We start from the raw sequence: 25,459 nt of genomic DNA, 5'->3' as shown, positions 1-25,459 counted from the left end.
CATGGTTGCTGTTGCCAGACGGGCTGATGTACTGGAATTTTCCAACACAACCATCTGTGGCATTTACTGAGAATGCACAAAGAGAAAATATCTACCGAGCAATGTTTCTTTGGGGGAAAATGCCTTGTTGATATCAGACATCAGAGGAGAATGACCAGACTGCTTCGAGCTGATAGGAATGCAACAGTAACTCGAATAACCACTTATTACAACCAGCATCTGCAGAAGAGCATCTTTGATCGGACATGATGAACTTTGATGTAGATGGGCTCACAGAGAGCCACTACTGTCAGCGAAAAATAGAAAAATGAGCAACAATTCACACTGACTCACCAAAATTGGACAACAGAAGATCGTCTGGTGTGAGGAATCAACTTCTGCTGCAACATTCAGATGATAGGGTCAGAACCACAAAAGCATGGATCTATCCTGCCTTGTATCAGTGGTTTATGCTGCTGGTGGTGGTGTAATGGTATCGGGGATATTTTCTTGGCAGTTTGGAGCCCCTAGCAACAGCTCGCCATTGTTTAAATACCTACCTAAGTATTGTTGCTGACCATGTCCATCTCTTATAACCATATTTCACCTTTGATCAGATGCAGATTAGATGATTAGTTTATCTGTATTTCTTCCCAACCAGTATATTATATCCAGTAATGGTCTGTTGATAGGATTTTATAAATACATTTGTTTCTAAACACAGTCAAACCAATATAAACCTGTTGGTTTATCTTATCCTTCTGTGGAAATAAACTCTGGTAACCAGTAAACACATCCTGATGATCCAATCAGTGAACATATACAACATTCTCAAACCATGATTATGTTTGGTTATTTTGTCCCTTTGTCTTTAGGAATGTAGATGCCTGTGTGTGAAAAGGTCACAAAGATCTGAGTAAAAATCAGAAGTCTGACATCTGACATTCAATGAAATGAATTCCATGTGTTTATTTCAAAAGTTCCTCACTTAAGGCATTTATGAGACACTGCATAAAGACACAAATGGCCACTTGCGGGATGTCATCACTAATCTAAAGGTACAATGCTCCATCATGACACGGCAAGTTGGCGACCTGTCAAACATCTCACTTGCATAAAACAGTCATTCACAAAGAGTAAATCTGAAATCACAGTTATTATTCCCATGGCAAGCAAATAACACACCACACATTCAAAATAAGACTCTATAAAGTATGCACTTCTAGCAGTGTATAAGAGCCACATTAGAAAAAGGAAAACAACCAATACACACTCACATGCTTGCTAACAGTGTCATCTTTTTTTTCCTCAAAACAATAAAATAAAATTCACAGTAATCACAAGTGAGGTGATTAAGTGGTTTCCTCTAAAAAAGAAGAACCTTTTGAAAACAGTGAAATCATTTAAATCCGAAATAACTGATATGTCATTGTAATACTAGTGTTTGGGGCAAAAAAAATAAATAATTGAACAGCATGCTCATACATTTCATTTTCACTTGTATTTTTTTAACCTTAATCCAAACTTGGAAATTGCAGCTATGTGTGTAAGATTGTGCTTTTTTATTTTACCGCATACAGACTGAAGATGAACTTTCTACATGATTTTGAGTCCAGTTTTAGAATAAAATTCTATTCTAATCTGTTCTTTACCATAATCTGAGCATTTTAGCACCAAATCAGAGGGATGAGTTAAGTGTTTCAGTACTATTAAATAGCACTTTTATAGTAGTACATCAGTACATCAAACCAAAGGCAGAGCTTGTTGCTGAAAGCAAACAAAGCACAGTATGGCCCGCTCAAGGACTCATCTCTGCTTAAAGCTGCACTGTGTAGTTTGGGAAAAGTAGAAAAACAGAACACATGTCAAAATAACGTCTGTCTCCTAATGATGTAAGATGTGAAAAACACAATCTTGAACATTCAAAGAACTTCATCATGAAAACATTTCAAAGACTACACAGTGCAGCTTTAAAAGTCCAGGCAAATAGTTGCATCAGTTCCATGTAACAAGGAATATTTGGTAGTGTCCTCGTCAGAACGAACAATCAGATATGTATTACAGTGTGAGAGGAATATTTTTACAGTTAGCCTACTGTGTGTTAACATATAGAATTAGACAGGGAGTGGACTTCCACAGAAAAAGAAGTCCTTTAGTCTTGACATGAAAAAACAAAACAAAAAAAGGACTAGAAGACATCAACACATTATCATATTTGTGTGAGATCCTACAAACGAACAATTAGCAGCCTCAGAAGACATCTGACAAAACACTGAAAGACGGACACACACCAAAACAATATAAAGGCTCTGTGGAAATCAAAGGACAACTTGCTGGTAGCTTAGTTTTGCTGAGTTAGAATTTATACAATCTCAAGTTTGTAGCATGAGTGTAGTGTCTGACTCCCCTCCCTTGGCATGTACTGCATGTCGACCCCTGCTTCCTTTCTGGGAGTTTGAAGCCCAGCTCCCATCCCTTTCCTCACTTCCTGCTCTTCGTTGTTGCCCGTCATCGGCACTTTCACCCAGCCGTCTGTGGCCAGGCCGTGCTTCTTCTGGTGTCTCTTGTAGTTGTCCCAGTGGCCCGTGGTGTAGCCGCACTCTTGACATTTATAGGGCTTCTCCCCGGTGTGCCGGAGCATGTGCCGCTTCAGGTTCATGCTCTGGTTGCAGCTGTAACTGCACACGGCGCACTGGAAGGGCTTGGCGCCAGAGTGCACCCGCTGATGGCGCTTTAGGTTGGCCAGATTCCCGCACGCGTAATCGCACAAATGGCACTTGTAGGGTTTCTCGCCGGTGTGCACTCTGTGGTGTCGCTTGAGGTTGTCGAAGTGTGCTGAGGCGTAATCGCACTGTGGGCACTTGTAGGGTTTCTCGCCGCTGTGAGTTTTCATGTGGCGTGCCAAGTGGTTAGGGTAGTGTGTGAGAAAGGGGCAGGCGGCGCACGTGTAAACCTTGTCACTGCGCTCGCCGGGGCTGTTGGGAGATGACGAGGAGTCTTTAGTCAGCATTTCGAGGGTACACTTGGCACAAATCTGGGCCGAGGAGCCGTCCTCGTCTTCCAGGACGATGCCACAGAGCCGGCAGGTAAAAGGGAAAAGTGACGGTGGGAGGCCGCTCCTGTCTGCTACACCTCCTCTTGATGCTCTGCTTTCGCTGCTGCCTGTCGTATCCAGCAAGGGTGGAGGTTGATGACCCGGAGCTGGATTGGAAGCTGCTATGGGGGGCGGAGATGCTCCCTTTAGGCTATCAAAGGCTGACAGGTAGTCGCTGTTCTGGGCTGCCAAAGTCAGGTTTGACGTTGGCCGTGCAACCTCTGTAACTTCACAATCAGATTAGACAGTTATTAGGCATCAAAGATGATTTAAAGACATCAAAATGAGCTTTCATGCATCAGCACTGAGCAACTAAAGTAAAAGAAATGAGACACACCTTTGCCTGCAGCACCAGAAACCTCTTCTCTCTGCCCGGTCCCTTGCCTCTTCAGACTGTTCTGGCCACTGGTGGGTCGTGACGGTGCGTCCTGCCCCACCCCCACACAGGGTACGTGCATGCGCTGGTGCCTCTTGAGGTTGCCGAGAGAGCTGCAGGCAAAAGTGCAGCTGTCACATTTGTAAGGTTTTTCCCCCGTGTGAATGCGAAGGTGTCTCTGGAGGTTCACCAGCTGAGCCGAGGCGTATGTGCACAGCGGGCAGTTAAAAGGCTTCTCCCCATTGTGCGTCTTCATGTGGCGCTTCACGTGGTTGGCGTAACGCGAGGAGAATCCGCAGAGATGACACGAGTGCATTTTAGCCGATTTGTCCTCGGCTGTCAGCGCCTTGTCACCCATCCCATTTCCCACCTCTTCGCAATCAAGCTGCATATTAGAACCTGAGCGGATACCGCTGATGCTTCCAAAAGGTGAGCAGAAGTCCGTACTCTTAGCTTCCCGAGAGGCTTTGCAACATCTAAGGCAGTACGGGCCAACGAGGTCAATGCCAGGTCCCAGAGGTTCATCACGGAGCTGTCCACAGCCCCTGCAGGACAGGTAAGGAGGGAAACTGGGCTCAGACTGGGTCGCTCTGCCTTCGTCTTCCCTCCCATTGTCCGTCGTGCTGCGCGAGTTGTCCGTTTCACTTTCCATGCTCAGCTGGCTGTAAGCAGAACTCTCATCACCCAGAGGATACACGGAGAAACCGATCTCGGCAGCAACTTCTGTGCAGGGAAGACAAGAGAAATATTTGATTAGGCAGCTCTCAGAGCTGTGCTTACATTTACATTTGCAGCACTGCCTGTATTAATCAGTATGCGACTCTAATTAAACGGGTAATATGACTGAGCTTAAGAAATCTAAGGAAAGAGAAACTACAGAAGAAGAAAAAAGAAGACAGAAAATGAACATAGTACAGTTCTATTCTCAGGTATCTGTTATTAATCTGTATTATTCAGGCATGCTGGCTCAAAAGAGAGCATGACTTTTACAGAAATCCAATTTCATAAGGAATCATGAAATAAACATATAACTAAAAGTTTAAAATATACAGTCTTTGCAAAGAATTGTGAAATACGTCAACATAAAATGCATTATTATTCAGAAAACTTAATCCCCTAAGTTTAGAAATGTGCCGTGACTGAAAGTGTCACAGGAAAAAACGCCAATATAATATGCAACTGACTTTCGTCCTAAAATACGACACGCTCCAATAAACTTATTTCAACATAAAGGGAAAAAAATGAATGAAGTTCTTTTTATACGGCTGGGGATTGATACAAAGGAAGCGTAAGGACATCTGAAGGCACCAACCCACTGTCAACTCACTTAATCACTCAAAATTAATGGACACAATTTAAACACAAACCAGCAATTACTAAAAAGAAGACATGCTCAAACACATCAAACTGAGGGAAGTAGTGAATCTCATGAAAACGCTTCATACTCACAGAGCTGCAAGGTTAAGTGCATTTTAAGATGTTGTAAATATCATCTGAGAATATTCAGACATCAAAGGAAAAAAAGAAAAAGGAGAGAGATATTGTTTCCAGAAAGGCAGAAAGAAAAGCTTCGGGGCAGAGCGCTCTGCGGCTTCGTCTGATACGTCGGAAAGCGAGAAGGCCAGGAGACCCCCTTCCGTCAGTGAGGCTGAGACGAAGTGCGAGAGAGGCGAGAGCTGAGGCTGCCCTTTTATCCTGGCCCATGGAAACCCCTCGTGGATGATTACCGAGCCTAATGATAATGATGATGACTATAATGGCGAGGCTGCTGCTTCTGATGATGATGATGATGATAATGATGATGAGGGTAGATGATGATGATGATGATGATGATGATGATGAGGGGGGAAACGATAATGGCAGTGGGGTAGTGGGAGCAGAGGCTGCAGCAGATGACGATGATGATGATGATGATGATGATAAATAAATGCCCTTTTATAATGGTGTCCTTGATGGTAATAGTCCTATTTTTATGACCCCATATAATAATGGTGTCTCAGTTCCTTTCTCTACTTTTCCATTTTTCAGATCACTCTGACAAAGAGGCATGCTGGGAAATGTGAGCTGATAGCGCCCATTCTCTTACTGATTCATTGTGGGACAACACTTCATTACTGACAAACTGTACAAACCTGTGACCCCGGCACACGGGGGAAAAAACAGAGATGGCTGATTCTATTTAATATGCTATTTCCATGTTACGTTTATATAATCAATTGTTTTGAAACAAATCTGCTTCACACTGCTCCGCTGCTGAAATACAGTATAAAGACCAAGCTGTGTGATCATCCAGTCCATTTAGTGTTTAATCAGTAGTCTAATTCTATGAAATGTGCACTGAGATCTTTATAAATAATGAATTTTTTTAAAAACAACACAAGTAGAAAAGTAAAAGTCACTAAAAGAGCAAAAATTAGAGGATAAATAGATGAGCAGATACAGTGAAGGATGCTGGTGCACAGACAGTTCAGCCTTGTTGCCTTTTGAAAACATGCTAGCATTTCAGCAGAGTACTATCATTGGCTAACAACTGGTGAATGGCACTTTATTAGCCAATGAGCATCCACTGGCTCATCGTCCTTTCTGACTCTAATAATGATCAGAATTTAGAAAATTAACTTATTACTTTAAAGTCATCAAAAAAGCGTTTACTGGGGGTGATACAAGGGATATTTTCCCACAACTTCAATACAAACAGAAGCCTTTTATTACAACCAAAAGAGCACCCCCTGCTGGCCGTTACAAAGAATGCAAGTTTTACGGCATTGGCTTCACTTTTTCGACATGCAAACTACATTCATTTTACATACCGTCTATCATTAATCACTATGATTTTTCTGAAAGGAAACCAAGGTTTTTATATACTCTGCGTGATTTGTTTAATGTACTTTTAACTAACAGTTACTGCAACTCACTACAAAGTTTTTTGTTATGTGGTGGGAGGCTTATATTGTATTGTGCACTATGATCGCTGCTGCTAACCTTTAAATAAAAGCACTGCACATTTTATTTCTACGCTACATTTTATCTGTTTTATACTTATTTTAATGAGGCACCATACAAAATATAAAAGTACTGAGGATGGTAACAATAAAGAGTATTTTGGATCATTTCCATTTGCATTTTCTTTAACTGAGAAAGCCTTCACGGTTTCATGTTCACGCTCCCAGTGCCGCATCAGACCTTGTTTAAGTTACTAACTTACTATGACTGCCTCTGCTTTGTATTAAACACAGGGGGCTTTTATTGTGAAATCATCACAAGAAATGTGGTTTATTTAAGGTTGAAAAAAAAAATCCAAAAAACAAATACACAGATCGATTTGGAATGAGCCACTAATGCTACAACCCATATTGGCCCCTGTAGGTGTACTGTGCACCATTAGGCCAGTCTAAGGTAATGCCTTTTTTGTTTCTATTTAAAACAACCATCTCAGCGATACTGAGATGAACCTGCACTATACCAACTCCCTGTGCATCATAAAATACCCTGTGGTTACATTATTTTTTTAACTTCTTTATTAAATCATCATGAGTTTATTTGGTTGCACTGTGTGCAGATACAGCTAACAGATAACAGTGATGTTACCAACCACAGAAACCACAGGTATCTACACAACAAGCTGGAATACAACAGTAAGGATTATAAACTTTAGATTTATTCATAAAAAAGGGTTTACAAACCTGAGAACTTTTCCAGGCCTAGAATCTTGTTGTCCTGATCAGGATCATCAAACTCAAGGTCTTGTCCTAGAAGGAAGTCTGTGTCTAAGGGGAGGTTTTCTGGGGCTTCAATGGCTACATCATCTTCTGAATCCACTACAGTCACAGAGAATCAAACATTTAATCATTAACATCACTTCTTTACAATTTAATTATATTTTACATAAATATTTTTCATTCATACTTTGTTCCATTAGAAAGTTGAGCTGTCTACACTTTTTTATGTAAACATCCCATGACAATCATGATATCTCACTCACTATGAACATGAGCCTAGCCGAAAAAGGTTTATGGTAAGTATACTGCCTTAAATCAACCAGGGAGTGATATTTCCCTCTTTTCTTTCTTCTCTTCTTTATTATTTGGTTTTGGGGATGCTAGTTTTGAGCATTTATCAAAGCATGATACACTATATTGCCAAAAGTATTCATTCACCTATCCAAATAATTTAATTCAGTTGTTTCAATCACTTCCATACCCACAGGTGTTTACAATCAACACCTAGGCACGCAAACTCCTTTTACAAACATTTTGTGAAAGAATGGGTCGCTCTCAGGAGCTCAGTGAATTCCAGTGTGATATCGTGATAGGATGCCACCTGTCGTGAAGTTTCCTCGCTAGTAAATATTCCACAGTCAGCTGTTAGTCATATTATAACAAATTGGAAGCAACTGGGATCAACAGCAACAGATGCTGAGTTGCAAAGTGCACAGAGGTTGCTTTTTACAGAGCCAAACATTACAAACCTCCAAACTTCATGTGGCCTTCAGATTAGATCAAAAATGGCTTCAAGGTGTGGAGTTCCATGGCCGACATCACCAAGTATAATGCAAAGCGGGGGATGCAGTGGTGTAAAGCACGCTAAAGCTTAACTGCTGAGCAGTCGAGACATGTTCTCTGGAGTGACGAATCATGCTTTTCTGTCTGGCAATCCAATGGACGAGTCTGGTATTGGCAGTTACCAGGAGAACGGTACCTGTTAAACTGCGCTGTACCAAGTGTAAAGTTTAGTGGAGGGGGGATTATGGTGTGGGGGTGTTTTTTAGGAGTTCGTCGGCTCCTTAGTTCCAGTGAAAGGAACTCTTAATGCTTAAGCAAACCGAGAACTTTTGGACAATTTCACCCTCCAAACTTTGGGGAACAGTTTGGAGATGGCCCCTTCCTTTTCCAACATGACTACACACCAGTGCACAAAGCAAGCCCCATAAAAACATGGATGAGCAAATTCGGTGGGGAAGAACTTAAATGGCCTACACGGAGTCCCGACCTCAACCCAATAGAAAACATGAACAGAGAGGCCAGCAAGCCAGGCCTTCCTGTCCAGTGTCTGACCTCACAAATGTCTTTCTGCCACAATTGTCAAAAATTCCCATAAACACTCCTAAACCTTTTAGAAAGTCTATCAGAGGAGTTGAAGCTGTTGCAGCTGCAAAGGGTGGGCCGACATCATATTAAACCCTATGGATTAAGAACGGGATGTCACTAAAGTCCATATGGACGTGAAAACAGGCAATCAAATATTTTTTGGCAATAGAGTGTAGTATCTATTTAAATATGGCTTTAAAAGCCAAAAGCGGAAAATCAGAAATTTTCTACCCCACAACAACAACAAAAATATCTGCAAGCAAACAGATGGAGGTTTTTTTTTGTACTACAGTTACAAGTAATGATGTGTGAAATTTTAACTTGTTTTTTTTTTTTGTTTTTTTTGATGGAATCCAAACTGCCATCGCACAGCTGTCACTCTTCAGAAAACTAGAATCAGGCCAGTTGTAGGGCATCAAGCTCAACAGCCCATTTTGGTAACTCTCCTGTACCAGCATCTTGCTACCATCTACTGGTCATTTTTGCATTTGGCACATAAACAATAATGTAACTGTGTGGGATGATTCTACTTTTACATTTTAAATGAATAGGTGGATAATAAAACATCTCCTTATGGTGTTCTGGTCAAATAAATCAAAATACTAGCCTGTGGAAGAAAGCCGCGTGAAAGTTAAAAAATGGCAGTATAATTAGGACTGTGCAATTAATCACATTTGAAGTTCAGTTATAATTTTGGCTTCAACCAGCTATCAAATCCATGCCCTCAGGATAAAATCATCATTTTGCTAAAAAAAACAAAGGTAACCTGCAATATCAATTAGAATAACTACTTACGTTATGTTATGTTGTTAAGAGAGGTTAATGCTGGTGGCATTAAGTTTATGTTACAGTTTAAACTCTTTCTAATGCATCCAACTGCTAACATATGGGTTTGTTTCATGCTAATTCAGCTACTGCTCAGAATAAGACACAGAGAGGAAACATGCAATTTTCTGCCATTAAATAACTCGAAATATCTTCTTTTAAAAACACAAAATAGCACTACATCAATGGGAGAAGCGACTTCAACATTCACACTACTACTGACATTTGTTCCAGCACCGTCTGTCAGTATGAAACATTTCAATTCCTTAAAAACTCAGAGGTGAGCAATAAAAGAGGATAAATGTAAAAATAAATAAATAATCAAGACACATAGACATAGATTTCATTTAAAATGCTAAAGTTACAGTCAGTGTGGAGGAGGGATGTCAAACTCATTTTACATTGTGGCCCACATGCAATTTACTTTGATATTAAGTGGGCTGGCCCAGTGAAACTATGTAATAAATGTGTAAAATTACAGAAATAAATCTGATAGTTCATTGTCCAGATTGTCTCAAATTATAAAATATAAAGTTCTTGTTAGTTCAGAGCAAATTTCATTGTTTTCTTATGCTTACTGTACAAGAAAACAAATGTAAACCTCCTTCACATTTTCCAAAGCTACCCAGTGGGCCTGACTAGAGTCTTTGCCGGGCTAATCCTTGACACACCTGGTGTGGAGTGACAAATAATTCTAGGACTGTGGCTCAGGTCTGCATCAAGTTCCCAACATTAAAAAACATCTCTGAATACCTACACTTCACTGGCTGTGGATTCTGTTGTTTTTTTCTTGGCATCTTCCAGTCAGCCTCTCTCCTGTTTGCGATGTCCTCTTGCAGACTTCCACAACTATCAGCTCATTCTTGCCTGGAATATTTGGAAAGTAGTTCTCAGCATTTCTACAGATTCAAGTACAACGTTACCATACCACGTTAATCGAGGGATATAACTAAAAACACGTACAAACCTATACAAAATATAATTAACATAACAGGAGAATTCCATTAACATGCAAAAACTAACAGGCCAACTTTCATAAAGTGTGACGAATCATGGGCATAAGAAAACAATAATGGTTTGGATCAGGATTTATTTTTATGTATTTTAATAACACCAGCTGGGGGGACGTTACATTGATATTAACATAATCTAAATTAGCACTTTATTCAGTTATGGTGGCATTATCAAATTCTCGTAAAGATAACCAACACTGGCAGGACACTGGTGAATCGGGGTTTGAGCTGGTGCATGTAAACAGTATAAGTAAAGACCACCAAGCTACTTAAACAAAATGGCTAGCCCATTAGCTCTGGTGCTGAAACCCGTCAGAGGAAACCATTCAGTGAGGTAACAAATTAAGTTCAAACATGCCCGTGTGTTGCATGAAGCTGGCCATGTCAGTATACAACAAGAAATGACAGTAAGATCTGAGAAAACTGGCGGCGCACAACCTTACGAGTGTCTAATCAAAGCGCGTCCTCGTCAGCGCGTAGTATGATTGACAAGTGCCATCTTTACTTAGTATTAGCCGGGAGCTAAGCATGGTAACGTTCAGCTAAATTAGCTGGGCAGCTAATGTCAACTTCACTAGTTAGCTTTCGAGCTAACTTACCTAAAAAACGTAAATATTCCTGTCGACTGAGATGGTTGTTACCGTCGGTTAAAACGCCATTAGGTGTCAAGTGTTTTTCCCTAAATGTCCAACGTCTGGAAATCCGCCATTTCTTCATGAGCTGCGGTGACAAAGAAAGGCAATTAATGGTATTTTTCATAACTTAATTGATTTTCTGATTCGCCTGTGATCCAGCGGTAGCAACAACAAAGACACTTCCGGCTTACGTCTTTCAGAATAAAAGCGGCATCTCCGCTTAATAGTAAAACTTATTTCGCCACAAACGCTCGTATATACGGGCCTTTTTTTATTTTGCTTGGAAAATAGGATACATGCAAATACATTATATAAGGTAAAGACGGAGCTTTGGAGTCACATTTAAATATGACCACCTTTAGACTTTAATATAACCTGAACTCTCTTGGGCAAACTTTTCTTTAACGTTTCTTCAACTTGTCTTCAGGAATAGCTCCTCAGGCTTCTTTAAGGACATTCAAAGATCTTCATTGGATGTTGGCTGCCTTTTACTCCATTCTGTATCAAGATGATCCCATACTGTTTCAACATTGTTGAGATCTGTAGTAGTAATACTTGCGCACCCTTAATATCTGCACATCCTCTACAGTGAAAACAACAATATAACAAGGTTTTACAGTTTACAGTACAATTGTAAACACATATATTTAATTTGAGCTGTTTTTATGTAGTAGAAAAACTGAAAAATTCAGTTAATGTGGTCCTTTAGTACTAAGTCCGGAGAATCTTTGCTGGAGACATCCCAGAATATATCCTCATGTGGCATTTTACTTTGATGGTTAAGGTGGTGAGCACTTTTGCCCTTGCATATAAAAAATGTCCTATTGATGTAAAAAGGGATTGAAGAAAAGGTAATAGCATATTATTAATTTATTTTTCATACCTGTGAAACTATTCAGTGACTTCTTGTGTCTTTTTTCATATATTGTCACCACAGAGATACGCGATCCTGTCATTGTAGGAATAAAAGCCTCAGATATTTCTTGCAATTTCTAGCCTTCTGTTAACTTGGTGTATTGATAAGATACGAGCTGGAGTGCAATGGCCGTTGTTTTGTACTTTTCAAATTTGAAAAGCTTAATAGCTTGATAGCTTAAGCTATCTCACTTTAAAGCAGTTTTGTCAAAAAAAAACAAAAAACAAAACAAAACAATAATTCACAATATTCATTTGTTTCTAGTTCTTTTTGGTCTGTGATACGTCGATTTACCTTTTAATTTTCTGACATTTTATCAATTTATCTTTATTGTTATTATTAATTTACTGGTTTGGTTACATTTAAAACTGCAGCACGTAAAACGGTGAAGAGCTTTGAGCCCTCTGCCTTTATTTTGAAAACCCAGGCGCATGCCGGATGTTTTATTCCTTGCGGGATGAATCTTGACTCCACACTCCATTGTAAAGGCTGCACATCTCTCGCCCTTAGACGCTTCCGTTCCGAAAATAATTTCCGGCTGCTGTACCTCAATGGATTATAGTAGTTGTAGTTCTTGTGTATATAGTTGCGACGAGGAGCGTCATGCTTGAATTGTTTTACAGTACTTAAAAAGAAAATTATGTCTGGTTACAAAATGATCACAGATCCTACTTAATACCATAAAGTTAAGTCCACTGGCCAAAGGCTAACAGCTACTATGCGACTGGCATCAAATAGAGCTTTTAGGAATAGTTATGTGACAACTAACAATTATTGGGAGGTCTGAGGAGGCTAGAAACTGTGCAGTTTGGTGCTCTATCTGTGCAAAGACACACGTATACGCTGTCTGTTACCGATAAAAGCAGTAGTAAAACATTAGGATATAAAGTACAATACAAAGTAGGTCAGTCAATCTCTCAGTTTCTCCAGGAAGCTGGATCAAAAGCCTGTAGACTTAAATGGGACTTAAATCTAGGTTAACCGAGAAAAAAAAGAATAGAGAGTACATTTGAGTACTTCCCCATCAACAGAAATTGGAACTTGAAGAAGAATTCGTGTCTGCTAACCCCCGATCAGAGTGGGCTGCAAGAAATCCCAGAGAACAAAGAGAGTGTGGTTTCTCTGGAATCAAAAATAGAAACAATCACTCAGTGGACACAACAGTGAGCTGTCATGTGTCACTATAAATGACCAAAAGCACATAAACAATCTGCCAGGTTAATTGGGACAAGATGTCAAAACGGGAAAAAAGGAAAAACAAAGAAAAGAAGAGGAAGGAGTCCTGCATGTAGACTGCTTTGGCTTTATATCTGAAACGAGGGAGAATGTTTTTTTTTTTTATGGGACTGGGCATTTATGAATAGGAGATCCTGGGATTCTGCGTCATGTCATTGGCTCGCATCTCTGCAGTGTGCCTCCCCTCCAGGCCGCCGCACAGAAAAGCCATCAGGCAGCTGCTGTAAGAGGGAAGGCTTTCCTCACTGCGGATCTCCTTTCCTCTGCTCGCCTCTCAACCGGACCGGTCTGGACCACAATACCCACCCCCTCTCTGCAGCTCCGTCGGGCGGACACGGTTTGTGTGAGGCAGTGAAGAGGAGGCGACCTGGGTGGGGAGTGGAGGGAGGTGGGTGTGGGGTGCAGATTTCTGTGCTACTGTTTGGTCCTCAAGGGGAGGAGCCAGTTGTCGATTCTACGCTTGCGAGGAGAGAAGGCGCCGTGCAGAGAGGTAAGATACCCTTTACGTAATAGAAATTATTGTGCGTTTTATCCGCTGCCCGGACACACTTTCAGATGCGCATTCAGAACCTTTTTATTGGTGTTTTTCACTCGTGGTCGTGTGGGGTACGTGGAGGTGGAGGTGAATACGAATACGTAGGCTGACATGCCACTCCCTGCAATAGCATACTGATGCTCCGGACAAATCCTCATTAAATGATTCAAATATTCTGTCAGCATGCCCAAATAACCCCAATAAGAGTGGTACTTGCGCTCGGCTGCCTTATAATAACCCGCTTTTTTCATTCATATAATTTCCAGATGCACTCCCAAGATGAACCCCTCAGGCCCGTGGTTTATTCTTAAAACGATACTTTATATTATTGAGTAGTTTAAGGTAATTGCGGTATAACTGCATCATTTTTAACTCCGCAGTGCTTAAACATGTGTGTCAGAGAGTTAACGTGGATTTAGAAGACGTGGTCTAACAGTGTTGTAAAATTCTACAACAATAATATGATGTCTTATCAAACTAAATCCCCTATGCTGCATGCGGTTATTCAATACAGTCGAGTAGACTATAGGTTTTCACAGGTCACTAACACTGTCCGCTACGCGCCGCATGGCACAGAAGCTCAATATTTTGGTCAGGGATGCCGTGGAGCGCTTAAGTGCGCGCGCCAGTGTGTGTCTATGTGTGGGTAGGCTGAGGTCACTCTCATGCCTCTGAAACCCGCATTGCTGATGCGGGCATCTGTCCAGTGGAGGGATATTTAATAGGGTGTATCGTCACGCTTCCCTCCACCGAGGCAGAACTCAACATCCGTCTGAAAACTACTATTTATTTCACTCTTTTTATTATTATTATTATTATTATTATTATTTAAAATAGCAACAGCTTATTAACAGGTGTCACATCGTCGAAAACGCCTCCAAAGCAAGAAGATACTGTAATAATGGCTGTGACAGCAAGGTTCATGCAGAGGACAGGATTCTGAAAAAAAAGTGCTCTGTTTCTTCCCTGTTTGGCTTTTCAGAGGATGGGAAGCTGCTTTGGGGCAGAATCCTGATTGTGTAATAATCCCATCTGTTAGAGGTGGAGTGGCATAAACAAGTATAAACGCTAACTGTAGGTAATTATTCGTGAAGTCAGAGTTAAGAACAGCGAATTCGTTTTTTTTTTTACAAAGTGTACCTTTGCTCACTTATAAAAAATAGCATGGGGGCATGATTTAAAAACATTTAACTCATGGTTTGACTGTAATTGTATGATGTATGATTGATGACGACATTCTTTTGACCCACAGCAGGTATCTGAAAAGGTCAAATGTCACAGCAATAGATCATTACTCCCTTGAAGTGTTTTATAGTTCTCTATATATCCCTGAGGTGACTCCGTTGTAGTCTGTGTATACATTAATGAAGCACATTTGGGATAAACACAAAACATTTTGAGTATTTTAAACCATATCTAGACATTTTACTCAGGTAATTTCTTATTGTGCTTTAATAAATTTGGGGAACTCACAAGAAAATGGTCAAAACAAGAAGCAGCAGATATCGATTTTCTTTTTTTCAGAAAGGCCGCATCCCAGATGGCCTGCATCACTACTAACAGTATCAGTTTGTGTGACCTTCCCTGCCAGTTTGCAACACAGACTTTCTGATAAAAAGTCTCAAAGTCAAAAACATCTGACATCATCACAACTTTTCTTTTAATCTTTGTAAAGCTCCTCTGAAACTGCAGAGGACAAATGGGATGACCTTTTATGCATGTATCAGTAAAACAGCCTTGCCAACTTTGCTCGCGTGTGCTTTCTGTGGGAAACCGTGTGAGTGTGTGTCACTCTTTTTGGTCACAGTAAAGGCGGTGTGAATCAGCATGCTGATTCATGTCAGAGGATAACAATACAAGACTCCTGCACATGCCTTAGTATGTTATGTAATAATGTCCAGTGATACTGTGCCCGAGGGATCTGTTTTCTTTCGCCTCTTTGAAATAAATAAAAAATCAGTGTTTGCTGCTGTGAATTAAGACTAAAATGAGGGTTTTAAGCTTTTGTTTTGCGTTGACAGGACATGAAAGGAGGGCAGTTTCACAGTATTACTTCCTTTGGCTTGCTAAAAAAGGAAGTTGTGAGGAGTTTAAACAGGTTACAAGGTGACATCTTGTTTAAATCATCTTAAGATCCTAGCTCCTTTTCACCCATTCCTCACAGCTCAAATATACACAGGTGATGGTATGATTTTATGGATGAAGAAAAAGAAATGGGCTGAAAAGTTCGATTTGGAAGTAATTACTTTCTTAGAAACTTTCACGGATTACAGAGAATTTTTCGTTTAGAACCGAAATTGGTTATTTTTCTTCTGAAAATATTATATATATAGATTAACTCCAATGGGAGTCAATTCATTGTGATTTGTTTGTACCCTGAGCTCTGAGAAAATTATAGTGGGTTGTGCTTTGAACTTGTGGCGCCTAAGCACTCAGATGGATTAAGTAAACACATAACAGCAGGTTATGGTTCATATTTTCTGGTTTCGCTCATACTTTGTGGTGTGAAGATTCTAAATCTTTAATGGTACTGACAGATTGTGAGATTTCAGCATGTTTTTTATTTCAAAAAGATTCATAATAGATTCCATTCTTTTGTTAGTTATTGGCATTATTCACACAGTCTCTTTGAACTTTGATTCACAACTTGGTTGTCATCGTATAAACTCACTGACTAATTCTCGTGACTATATTTATTCTGTTCATTAACTATATTACGTACAGTATAAAGACCTGATTTGAAAATGGTATAAATGAAAGGTGGTTTATGCTATGAATTTGTTATGAGTTATGAAGTATGAATAAAGAATTAATATTATATGCTAAATAATAATAATAATGACTAAAAATGAATGTCACTTAAGATTAATATTATCACACCGAAGAGCCTGCTAATGCGATTTACTAACAAATGGTAATCCGCTTACACTCTAGGTATAACGGAAACCCATGCCATGAAGCCCTCAGTGCACAGTTTCTGTGCTGATGTTAATACATTGGAGGATATCCTCTTAGAGCAGCATGTGAAAGCTAGAGGAGCCGCACCCTGCCGGCCGTGAAAACAGTGCAGGTTATAGATACTTCAGCTTCACAAACTTTCTAATGCCAATTCTCTAAAGCCTAAGCTAAAACATAGTTAATTGAAAATTAATTGATTCACCTAATGGGGCCTTGTCTTTCTTTTGTTCCCATAATACATGTAATAGAGACAACATGTTAATAATACCTGGACCAAAGAGAGAGTGTGTGCTCACTCTTTATGGACAGTTTTCTGAGAGATGACAGCAGGGCTCTTCTCTCTCTTCCTGTCTCACAATATGTATAGAGATGGATTGTTGCTTCATTTATTAGGAGAGATGCGCAGCTTGGCAAAAAAGTGCTTGAGTGTATTGTCAGTAGCCAGAGACTGCAACTGCAGTGGTTTTGGAGTTTTGTGAATATCTCACCATGGTAACAGCACCACATCACTCATTTCTGTTATCTAATTATTCCACTTGAAATATTTAAAATGAATAATTTGTTAACTAACTATATCTTTTTAGAGTATATGTAGATATAGTATGTATGTTATAAACTATATGTGGCATGCGTTACATAAGGTCAAAGTTGTGTTTGTGTGTGTGACAGTGTCACGGTCACATTCATATGCTTGTTCTGATACACTGGAACCATGTGATTCCTGATTTGAAGACGTTCTTGAATGAAATTTCTCCCATTATCTTGTTGTGTATCATGTAATGCGCATTTCCCTAACGTGAACCTCATGAAGTTATTATTATCATGCTTATCTGTCCGATTTTGATGGTATTGTTGACATTGAGCTGATCCGAAAAGCAGTTTGTACTAATTCTGACCCTGTTCTAACAGCAACTGATCATGGAAAACAGATAGCATCTTCTTGGCCATTTCATCTGTGTATCCACATAATTAGGTTACGTATATATATGATGATGTGGGTAAATGTAAGTGTGTGTGCATGTGCATGTCAGTATTTTCAGTTGATGGGAGATCTGTTTCTAAATCATGATGCATTACAGTTGAAGGATGCTCTGTAGTTTGGAAAGCTGGACTGCAGCAGATATTTAACTAAAAGAACATAAGCAAGCAAGAGAAACAAGAGGGAAAAAAAGAACCAAGATACCCAGAAGGATTGCAGCTCAGTGGTGACTTAAGTTTAAGGCACTTAGTTGAGAGACTCATGCAATATTCAAACTGCCTTTCTTGAATGTTCAGCCATAACTAGACTGAAAATCTTCTTGGTAGTTCTGCTAACTTGGGATGACCCTCATCCTAATAACCCGGAGGTCAAAAATCCTTGTCAGGTCTGACAGCAGCATGAATCAGCACTAAGTTACATTTAGTCATTTGGAGCCAAAACCCAGCAAACTTTACAGACACTTAGCAGAGAATTACAATCACTATATATATAATATATATAGTATATAGTAGTATAGTATATAAAGTCTTATCTTATCTTATCTTATCTTATCTTATCTTATCTTATCTTATCTTATCTTATCTTATCTTATCTTAATGCAAAAAAGAGTTAAACATACAAGTAGGTAAATTATTCTAGTAAAACATCAGAAATTGTACTTCAATGAATCCATAAAGAAATCCAGTATGTGGTTTTAGGCTGTAATCTAGTCAATTAGATTTTGAGATGTTCTGTTTCTTGTTGCTATAATGTTCTGTACAATCTGATCTCGAATGAGCAGTCTCTACAAAGGCACTGCCTGCTTATCTCTTCATCTTTACTTCATTTCCTCACAGTGACAACTTATCTAAGTCGTTAGGCAGCGAATTGTGTTGTCTAATTGCTTGGCAATCTGTCTCATAGTGTAGAGCAACAAACCCACCGAGCTATGCTTTAAAAACACTCAATACTACATGCATCAGTTTGCCGGCGTGCGCTTGAGTGTCTTCATTTGCATAATTATATGTACGTGAGCATATAAGCATGTGCGCTTTTGATGTTTTCATCTGTGGGAATTATTTCTATAAATAAACAGCAGCTCAGTGGTGTGTTCATCACAGAGGTTGGTGCTTTGGTGAAGGTCAGTCCCCACAGAATACGGATGATGGGGAAATTCAAGTGGATGCACAATTGGGATGCTATATTAGGATAGAACTGTGTTACTAGACTCTGGACATAGCTGGATATAGAAATGATGAGCTGGTTGCTGCTTTGTTTTCCACTGGATTGCTTTACTTAAATATTTATTTTAGAGCAAACAAAGGCATCCATGTGAAATCCAAGCCATTTGAGGACCAGTTGTAAAGATGTTTTTAAATAAATGTGTCAAAAGTAAAGATTTTATACCTCTGAACTCCAAATTCTTTAAACTGGTGGGTTTTGAAGAAAGGATAGTTAATTTGAAATACAAAACACCCTGGCGGTTCTTGATCTGAAGCTTTTCCTAATGATTTTGAAAAAGATTTTTGAAAAAGTACCATCATATTTAGTATCTTTTTTGGGTTCTTCAAGGGAATTCCCAAGGCAGTAAGCAATCTGGAAGACTTGGGTGGACACTAGCTGTAACTGTGTCAAATGTGAGTATGTTTACAGACAACTCTAAACAACATTCGTAGTTCTTATTGGAATATCGGTTCCAACAATTATCATCTACACTGACAAGCCACTTTGTTCTGTAGACCTTGCTAGTACCAGGTTGGATCCCCTTTTGCCTTCAGAAGTGCTTTAATGGATTGAACAAGGTCCTGAAAACATTCCTCAGAGATTTTGGTCCATAGCATTACACTGTCTGTGGATTTGTTGGCTTCACATTCAAAACGAGTCTTGAGATCTGATGACTGTGGAGGCCATTTGAGTGCAGTAAATTCCTTGTCATAATTAAGAAACCAGTTTGGGATGATTTGAGTTTTGTGACACGATGTGTTATCCTGCTGGAAGATCAGAAGAGGGGTACATTAAGGTCATATATATCTAAAATATTAACGTGACTCTTCAGTATATGGAGATAACTTTCAAAGGGCAAGAATGTTGGTTCTTTACCCTTAAATTACCATATACAGTAATGATCTAAAAAGGGTATTCTGTTCATGTTGATTTAACACGAATGAAATAAAGGTATAGCCCTAACTCTGGTCTCAGAGAGGGAGAGAGCAGTTTAGGTACTTCAGTGTATCAGAAATGCAGATCCTTTGTATATCTCTGTTTAAAGAATGATGAAGCTTATAATATCTGCAGAATTACCTCAACTCCTGTAGTCATTGAATTTGATTTAATAATAACGATAAGGCAAGCAAAGAGATAGATAGATTTCATACATTTTACTGTTTTCCACAACTAAAAAAATACTAAAAGCAGCACTGGGGAGCTTGAAATAGATGATCTATAATCATATCACATTTCAGTCCATATTCCTTGGTCTGATTTGATGTAGTTGCATGGAGACAGCTATTTTAATTGGTCTGGGGTTTCATGAATCACCTCATGCTCCCTTTGCTCTCTGGGGCTGATTATGAAAGCTTGCTGCTGCCTAATGGATGCAGAATGAGTTGTCTGTGGTGTCTGTCACCGCCTCTCTACTGCTTCACCCTCCTGTCTCCCCCAGTCCTTTTTGTCTGATCAGTCACAAGTTTCACATCTTTCTGCTCTTTGTGTCTCATAGCAATGGCCTCACTGCTTGTCTGGGCTATATGACAAACGGGCCATGGTGCAGACAACACCCTTCCATGTGTTTGCATTTTTAAATGTATCTCATACAGAGATTCGAGAGTAAAAATGACACACCCTATGTTTGAAATAGCTGTTTGTCCAACACTATTGATGATCAGTTTTTTAAATCAGATCTCTGTAATGTGTTTGATTGATTGAAATTACATTCAGTCTCATGCCTGATTAGCACTCCACCATTTATAATACTGGTGTTATGTTATTATTAGTATTTTAAACAGGATGTCTCATGGACTCAAGATCGCTTTTCAAGAGAGACCTGTGTACAAATGACATCTACAGATTAAGAGTACACAGACTAGTAGACAGGCAGAAAATTCAAGGACACATTATAGGCGTTCAGAAATTAAGAAAAGCATGTGCAAGGACAGTTGCATACAGTTTAACATATTTTAAAAAGCTGCTATGAAATCACAGAATGTAGCTTTGCAGTCTTTTGTAGTCTTTCCATTTGTTCTTTTCCAAGTTTAATGTCAGTAAGAGGCACAGCTAATCTTAAAATGTCCAAGGACCTGTCATTGTATCCATATAAACTATCACTACAATAATAATCAAGCTCAGACAAAATTGTACCTAATACAACAGTTAATGAGAACCAATATTTGCTTTTTGTATTTGTATTTGTATTTTATATGACACTGGAGAGTTTTAATATGGACTGTATGGTGGATACTGACCTTGGTGACCTTGTGAATAGTTTTCAGTTGGTTTTATCAGAATGAAAAACAAGCTTATGTTTCATAAGATAATTTTGAAATGCAAACTTTGGATTTTTCAATAGCCCGATCAACAAGGACCCAGTGGTATATAAGATGGTGTCATCTGCATAAAAATAGGTTTCAAGATTTAGGAGGTGTAGATTATACTGTAGAAGGTGAATAAAAGACATCTAGCAATGAAAACCTGTGGAATGCCTGTAGTAATGACAGGGAGACTTGACCTGAAATCTTTGGAGACTGCTGATAGAAAGATTGTCATAAAACCATTTAATAGACTGTCATCTAAACTAATTGTAACCGATTGTATCAAAGGGGGAAATTAACCATAGAAACTAAAACCATGTTTCTGTTTCAGGTCAGACATGCTGGCTTCTGCTATAAAGTTGGGATTTTAACAATGAAGTTTAAGAGGATTGACTTTAGGAGACAGACTCTTAGCTACAGGTTTTGGTACTTCATCTGAGCTATCCCATATGGAAATGAAATAGAAAAAACTTATAAAAGACTTGCATCAGATTTGGCTTGCTTCATATAGTGAATCATGTAAGGCTCATATGATTTACTCATGAAAGTGTCCACTTTCTCATTACTTTCATATATTGTTTTAGTAAGCATCCAAAACATTTATATAATTTTTCAAGGGATCTTATATCTGTTTTCACTCTTATATGCTTTTCATACAAGTTTCACACAAGACAGATACAAACTTTATAAGATTTAGATATATCTTTTCCATATGGGATGAGGTTGGACAAATCTTTATTTACATAAATATAATTAAAATCGATATAGAGTCTAGTTATTCTATTGTAATATTTTACCTTGGACAAACTCTTTCATTGTGTAAAACAAATTTTTAGAAGCTATGACTAGATATTCTTAATTTATTTCTTATTGTAATGTTATTTTTAGAAAATTGATATTCAGTGAACCAAAATGCACATCCAAAGGTCTGTAGTTCTTGCTGTGCATTATAGTCATTACCTACTTGTGTTTCCAGGTTGAAGGACTGCTAACAGTGGAGAAAAAGCCTAAAATGATGAACAACAGTCGACCAGTTCAGGACTAATTCAGACTTCTGTGTAGGTGGAGGAGGAAGACTGAAGAGAGACAAAGTAAACCACATGATCAGGCCTCGGAAAGGCTCCAAAACGGTGATGTTCCCCTCAGGCAGGGATTACCTCCTCCCCGTCGTCTCTCTCTCCATCTCACCCACTCACCCTCCCTCATACAACAGAGCAGCCGTCCAGCTCCAAGACTGAGCCGTGAGAGCGCACTGTGCTCGCCCACCCGCGCACAAACACACACGTACTCTAACATCGCTTTTGCATCCTGCTCATGGTCGTTGGCCTGTTCTCCTCAGCTGCTGCTCCCGCTCTAGTTCTAGACCATGAAGAGGCCCAAGCAGCAGACTGGGCCCTTGAGCTTCTTAAATTTCTTCAGCCGAAAGCCCAAATCAGAGCCAAGGGCGGAGAGGCCTGTGGAAGCCTGTCCCAAAGAGGAGGTGGCCATTACCCTGACCCCAAGCGAGCATCCAGAACAGGTAAGATTGATGCTTCGTCTGCTTGGAGTGAGCGTAAGCAATGAAGGAGTTCTTTATTTGGGTTTATACAAGTTTTGGTAGAGTATGGTAGAGTATTATGGCATATATGTATACCATTTTGAAATTTGCGTTTATTTTTGAAATTTGTAGCTCATACAGGATCATTATCCTTGCATCAGTCAGAAGATGAAAATGTCTCACAGAAAATGTCGAAAGAAAAGCAACAAAGCTATTGATCATTAACTTTAGAGCCATGCCCGTTTGCTTGCTTTGTTCTGCGCTGCTACTGAACAAATCCATTAGTGTGTTTGTACAATTAATTGATCATTTGTACAAATGACGTTGCCAAGAAACCAAATGAATTACAGCATTCCAGCTATGTACACACTTACCAATACTCCCTTCATTTCTAAGAGCCCTTCATTCTCATAAGCGTGCTGTGTTTGGATTTGGTAAATCACCATATCCTATAACTGTTCTTAGGACCTCACAGCAGAAGAGGCTGGAGAATCAAGAGTTTCTGGAGCAGAAAAAGGAGAAGGAGGAGGTCCGCCAGCATCACTGGCTGAGGTGGGCGAGAACAGCGCTGCCACAGTCGAGTGCGTGGGTGGGGTCAGCCGGGTGTCCACCGATGTCCTGTCCCTCTCCTCCTCCAGCCAGGACCAGCTATTGGACGAACACCTAGAAGAATGCCCACTGTGCCTGCTCAGTCAACCGCGCTGCCACTTCCCGCGACTCACCTCCTGTTCTCACAGGGCATGCTCTGACTGCCTACGCCAGTACTTGCGTATTGAGATATCGGAGAGTCGGGTGGGCATCGCGTGCCCGCAGTGCCCGGAAACACTGGCACCTCTGGATGTTCGTGCCATTCTGGATGATCGGGCATTGCTGGAAAGGTTTGAGGAGTACCGGTTGAGGCGTTTTCTGGCTTCTGATCCAGATACACGCTGGTGCCCTGCGCCTGACTGCAGGTGAGACGTGAACTGATACCATCTACCAACAGGCTGTTTTAGGCATCAAGAACAGTTTCAAGCATATTGTAATAAAACTAGAACATCTTGTTTTTTTATTGCTTATATCTAATAAAGATATAAGCAAAAAACTGTTAATTAGAAGGGAGAATAATATTTTGGAAATTAACAATAATGACTTTGTTTTGTGAAAAAATAGGTCTTTTATTGACATGATTGACACAGCAACAATCCACTACAATTTAATTACTTATTAAAAAAAACATTAGAGCTAATCCCGCACTACAATGTGGCAGCCCTTGTCAAATTCTTGTCATCCCACCGCCGGCTTTATTTTGTAAAACACAAGACTGACGCATTTGTCACTGTCAGAATAATTGACTTAGATTTAAGAGGATAATTGGCAGCATTTTTAAAGCTTTTTCCATAGTTCACCAAGTTTGCTGCAGTTTATATATTTTGCAGATCCCGAAAGAGAATGGACTGTGAATAAACCAGTCCTCTACGTATTGGTAAGAGTTACTCTTTGAGGCCTCAAACAGAAATACCTAAAAGATTTTCCTTAGTGAGATGTAAGAAACATTCACCTTTAATCGGTTTAAAATGTTATTAGTGCCGTGCTTAACATTTATGGCGCCATTGTATTGTTACTCTTTTTCCCTCAGAATAACTGCCTGAAATATAGCTTTCATTGAGCTGCAAAGCTCAGCTGCAATATGATTTCATTACAAAATCGATCCTTGATGTCGTCGTAAATCTTACGAGGGAAAGATGTTTTTTTTTTTCTTTCCGCTGACATTGGCGTCAATCAGCTCTCTTTTTTTTTTTTCTGTTATTCAGAACTGGCGCTGACACTGATCCTTTGCTATATCAGCTTAATGTTCATGCATGGGTAACTGGATAAGGGGGGCTGGTGGGAAGTCACGACGTGCGTCCATTTTTTTGTGTGCAACGTTTTCAGTGGATTTTTTTGTGGTCAAAAGCACGTACGCGCCAGGGCTCAGGACCCCGTTCAGTGAAAGTCTGTCAGTACTTGCTGCTCAGCGATGATGAATGAGAGGAGCAAAAATCAATACACAGTGGTGAATTAAATATAACGCAGAGAAACAGGAGATCCTGTTTTTAAAATATCTACAACAAATTCAGTGTGTTTTGCGTTTGATTTATTAGAAGGGTGTACGAGTGTGCAAAATGGCATTTTGAATAACAGTGAATAACACTTCTCACATAAAAGAGACTTTGAAGCTGTGATTAATTATGTAAACTGGTCTTTAACAGTTATGATTGGTGCATTCCTGTGTTTCCAACATGTAGAGATTCCCTGAGGTCTTAGTGACAGAAGCTTAGCTGAAGATAATGTCGGGAGAGAGACTCTCAGAGAGAGTGTGAAAACTGTGTGTTTTTGCCCTAGGTCTGACTGTCTAACACACACTTGGGTCTATGAGGGCACCTAATCATGTTTTATTTACATGTGTAATACAAGTAGGAATTATTTAGATATCTCAGTAAAAATACAAAAACAAAAAACCTCTACTAGATTAAAAGTACCCTCTGGGCTTCAATTTATTTTATAACCATAATCCAACATGTTACAGAAACATACCCCACACATTTATGATGTCAGAGTAGGGGGTCTATACGTTTCTGAAATTCACAGGATTATATTTAAGTGTGGCCACTGTGAACAGTAATTAATACTTTTGATTTGCAGCACTCCTTTGTTCTAAGAGGATTTTCCTTGGGGCTAACACACACAAACATGTTAAATGAGCTGACTTACCCATATCAGACACAAATTATTCATCAAAGCAGACTATTTTTAGATGTGTT

The 25,459-nt window shown here is 39.5% G+C and overlaps 2 protein-coding genes across 6 annotated transcripts in view; one reads left to right on the top strand and one right to left on the bottom strand.

Moving 5' to 3' along the window:
- Window positions 1-924: 924 nt before the first annotated feature.
- Window positions 925-11,189, bottom strand: znf513a (zinc finger protein 513a). Of its 4 annotated transcripts, none has more exons than XM_005734338.2 (5): window positions 10,974-11,189; window positions 10,119-10,228; window positions 7,133-7,267; window positions 3,411-4,172; window positions 925-3,300 (listed from the first exon to the last, which is right to left on the bottom strand). In XM_005734338.2, exons 2-5 carry the CDS (start codon window positions 10,156-10,158, stop codon window positions 2,342-2,344), a joined length of 1,896 nt encoding a protein of 631 aa, XP_005734395.1. In that variant the 5' UTR covers window positions 10,159-10,228; window positions 10,974-11,189; the 3' UTR covers window positions 925-2,341. The 4 variants fall into 4 exon arrangements, with proteins under 4 accessions (XP_005734395.1, XP_005734398.1, XP_005734396.1 ...); XM_005734341.2 differs by having other exon boundaries at window positions 925-3,294; XM_005734339.1 differs by having other exon boundaries at window positions 11,016-11,189.
- A 2,159-nt stretch (window positions 11,190-13,348) lies between these two features.
- Window positions 13,349-25,459, top strand: part of LOC102199561 (E3 ubiquitin-protein ligase RNF19B) — a 24,809-nt gene continuing 12,698 nt past the window's right edge. Inside the window, exons 1-3 of one of the 2 annotated variants that reach the window (XM_005734337.2) lie at window positions 13,349-13,651; window positions 22,116-22,658; window positions 23,142-23,629. In XM_005734337.2, coding sequence (XP_005734394.1) covers window positions 22,506-22,658; window positions 23,142-23,629 — 641 coding nt within the window. In that variant the 5' untranslated portion in view covers window positions 13,349-13,651; window positions 22,116-22,505. The remainder of the gene's footprint in view (window positions 13,652-22,115; window positions 22,659-23,141; window positions 23,630-25,459) is intronic. The other variant, XM_005734336.2, reaches the window with a different exon arrangement.

This window comes from Pundamilia nyererei, unplaced genomic scaffold (assembly GCF_000239375.1).
Source record: "Pundamilia nyererei isolate P.nyererei 1_Seehausen unplaced genomic scaffold, PunNye1.0 scaffold00058, whole genome shotgun sequence".
Lineage (NCBI taxonomy): Eukaryota > Metazoa > Chordata > Actinopteri > Cichliformes > Cichlidae > Pundamilia > Pundamilia nyererei.
Note: the sequence above shows the minus strand (reverse complement) of the source record. Positions and strands in the feature narration are given on the sequence as shown.

Bases quoted from the DNA above. Each gene is read 5' to 3' on its own strand.
- znf513a (XM_005734338.2), bottom strand. From the start codon at position 10,158: ATGCCAAGAAAAAAACAACAGAATCCACAGCCAGTGAAGT. The intron at 4,173-7,132 runs GTTTGTAAACCC...TTCCCTGCACAG, and splicing joins AGGCCTGGAAAAGTTCTCAG to AAGTTGCTGCCGAGATCGGT. The intron at 3,301-3,410 runs GTGTGTCTCATT...CTGATTGTGAAG, and splicing joins TTCTGGTGCTGCAGGCAAAG to TTACAGAGGTTGCACGGCCA.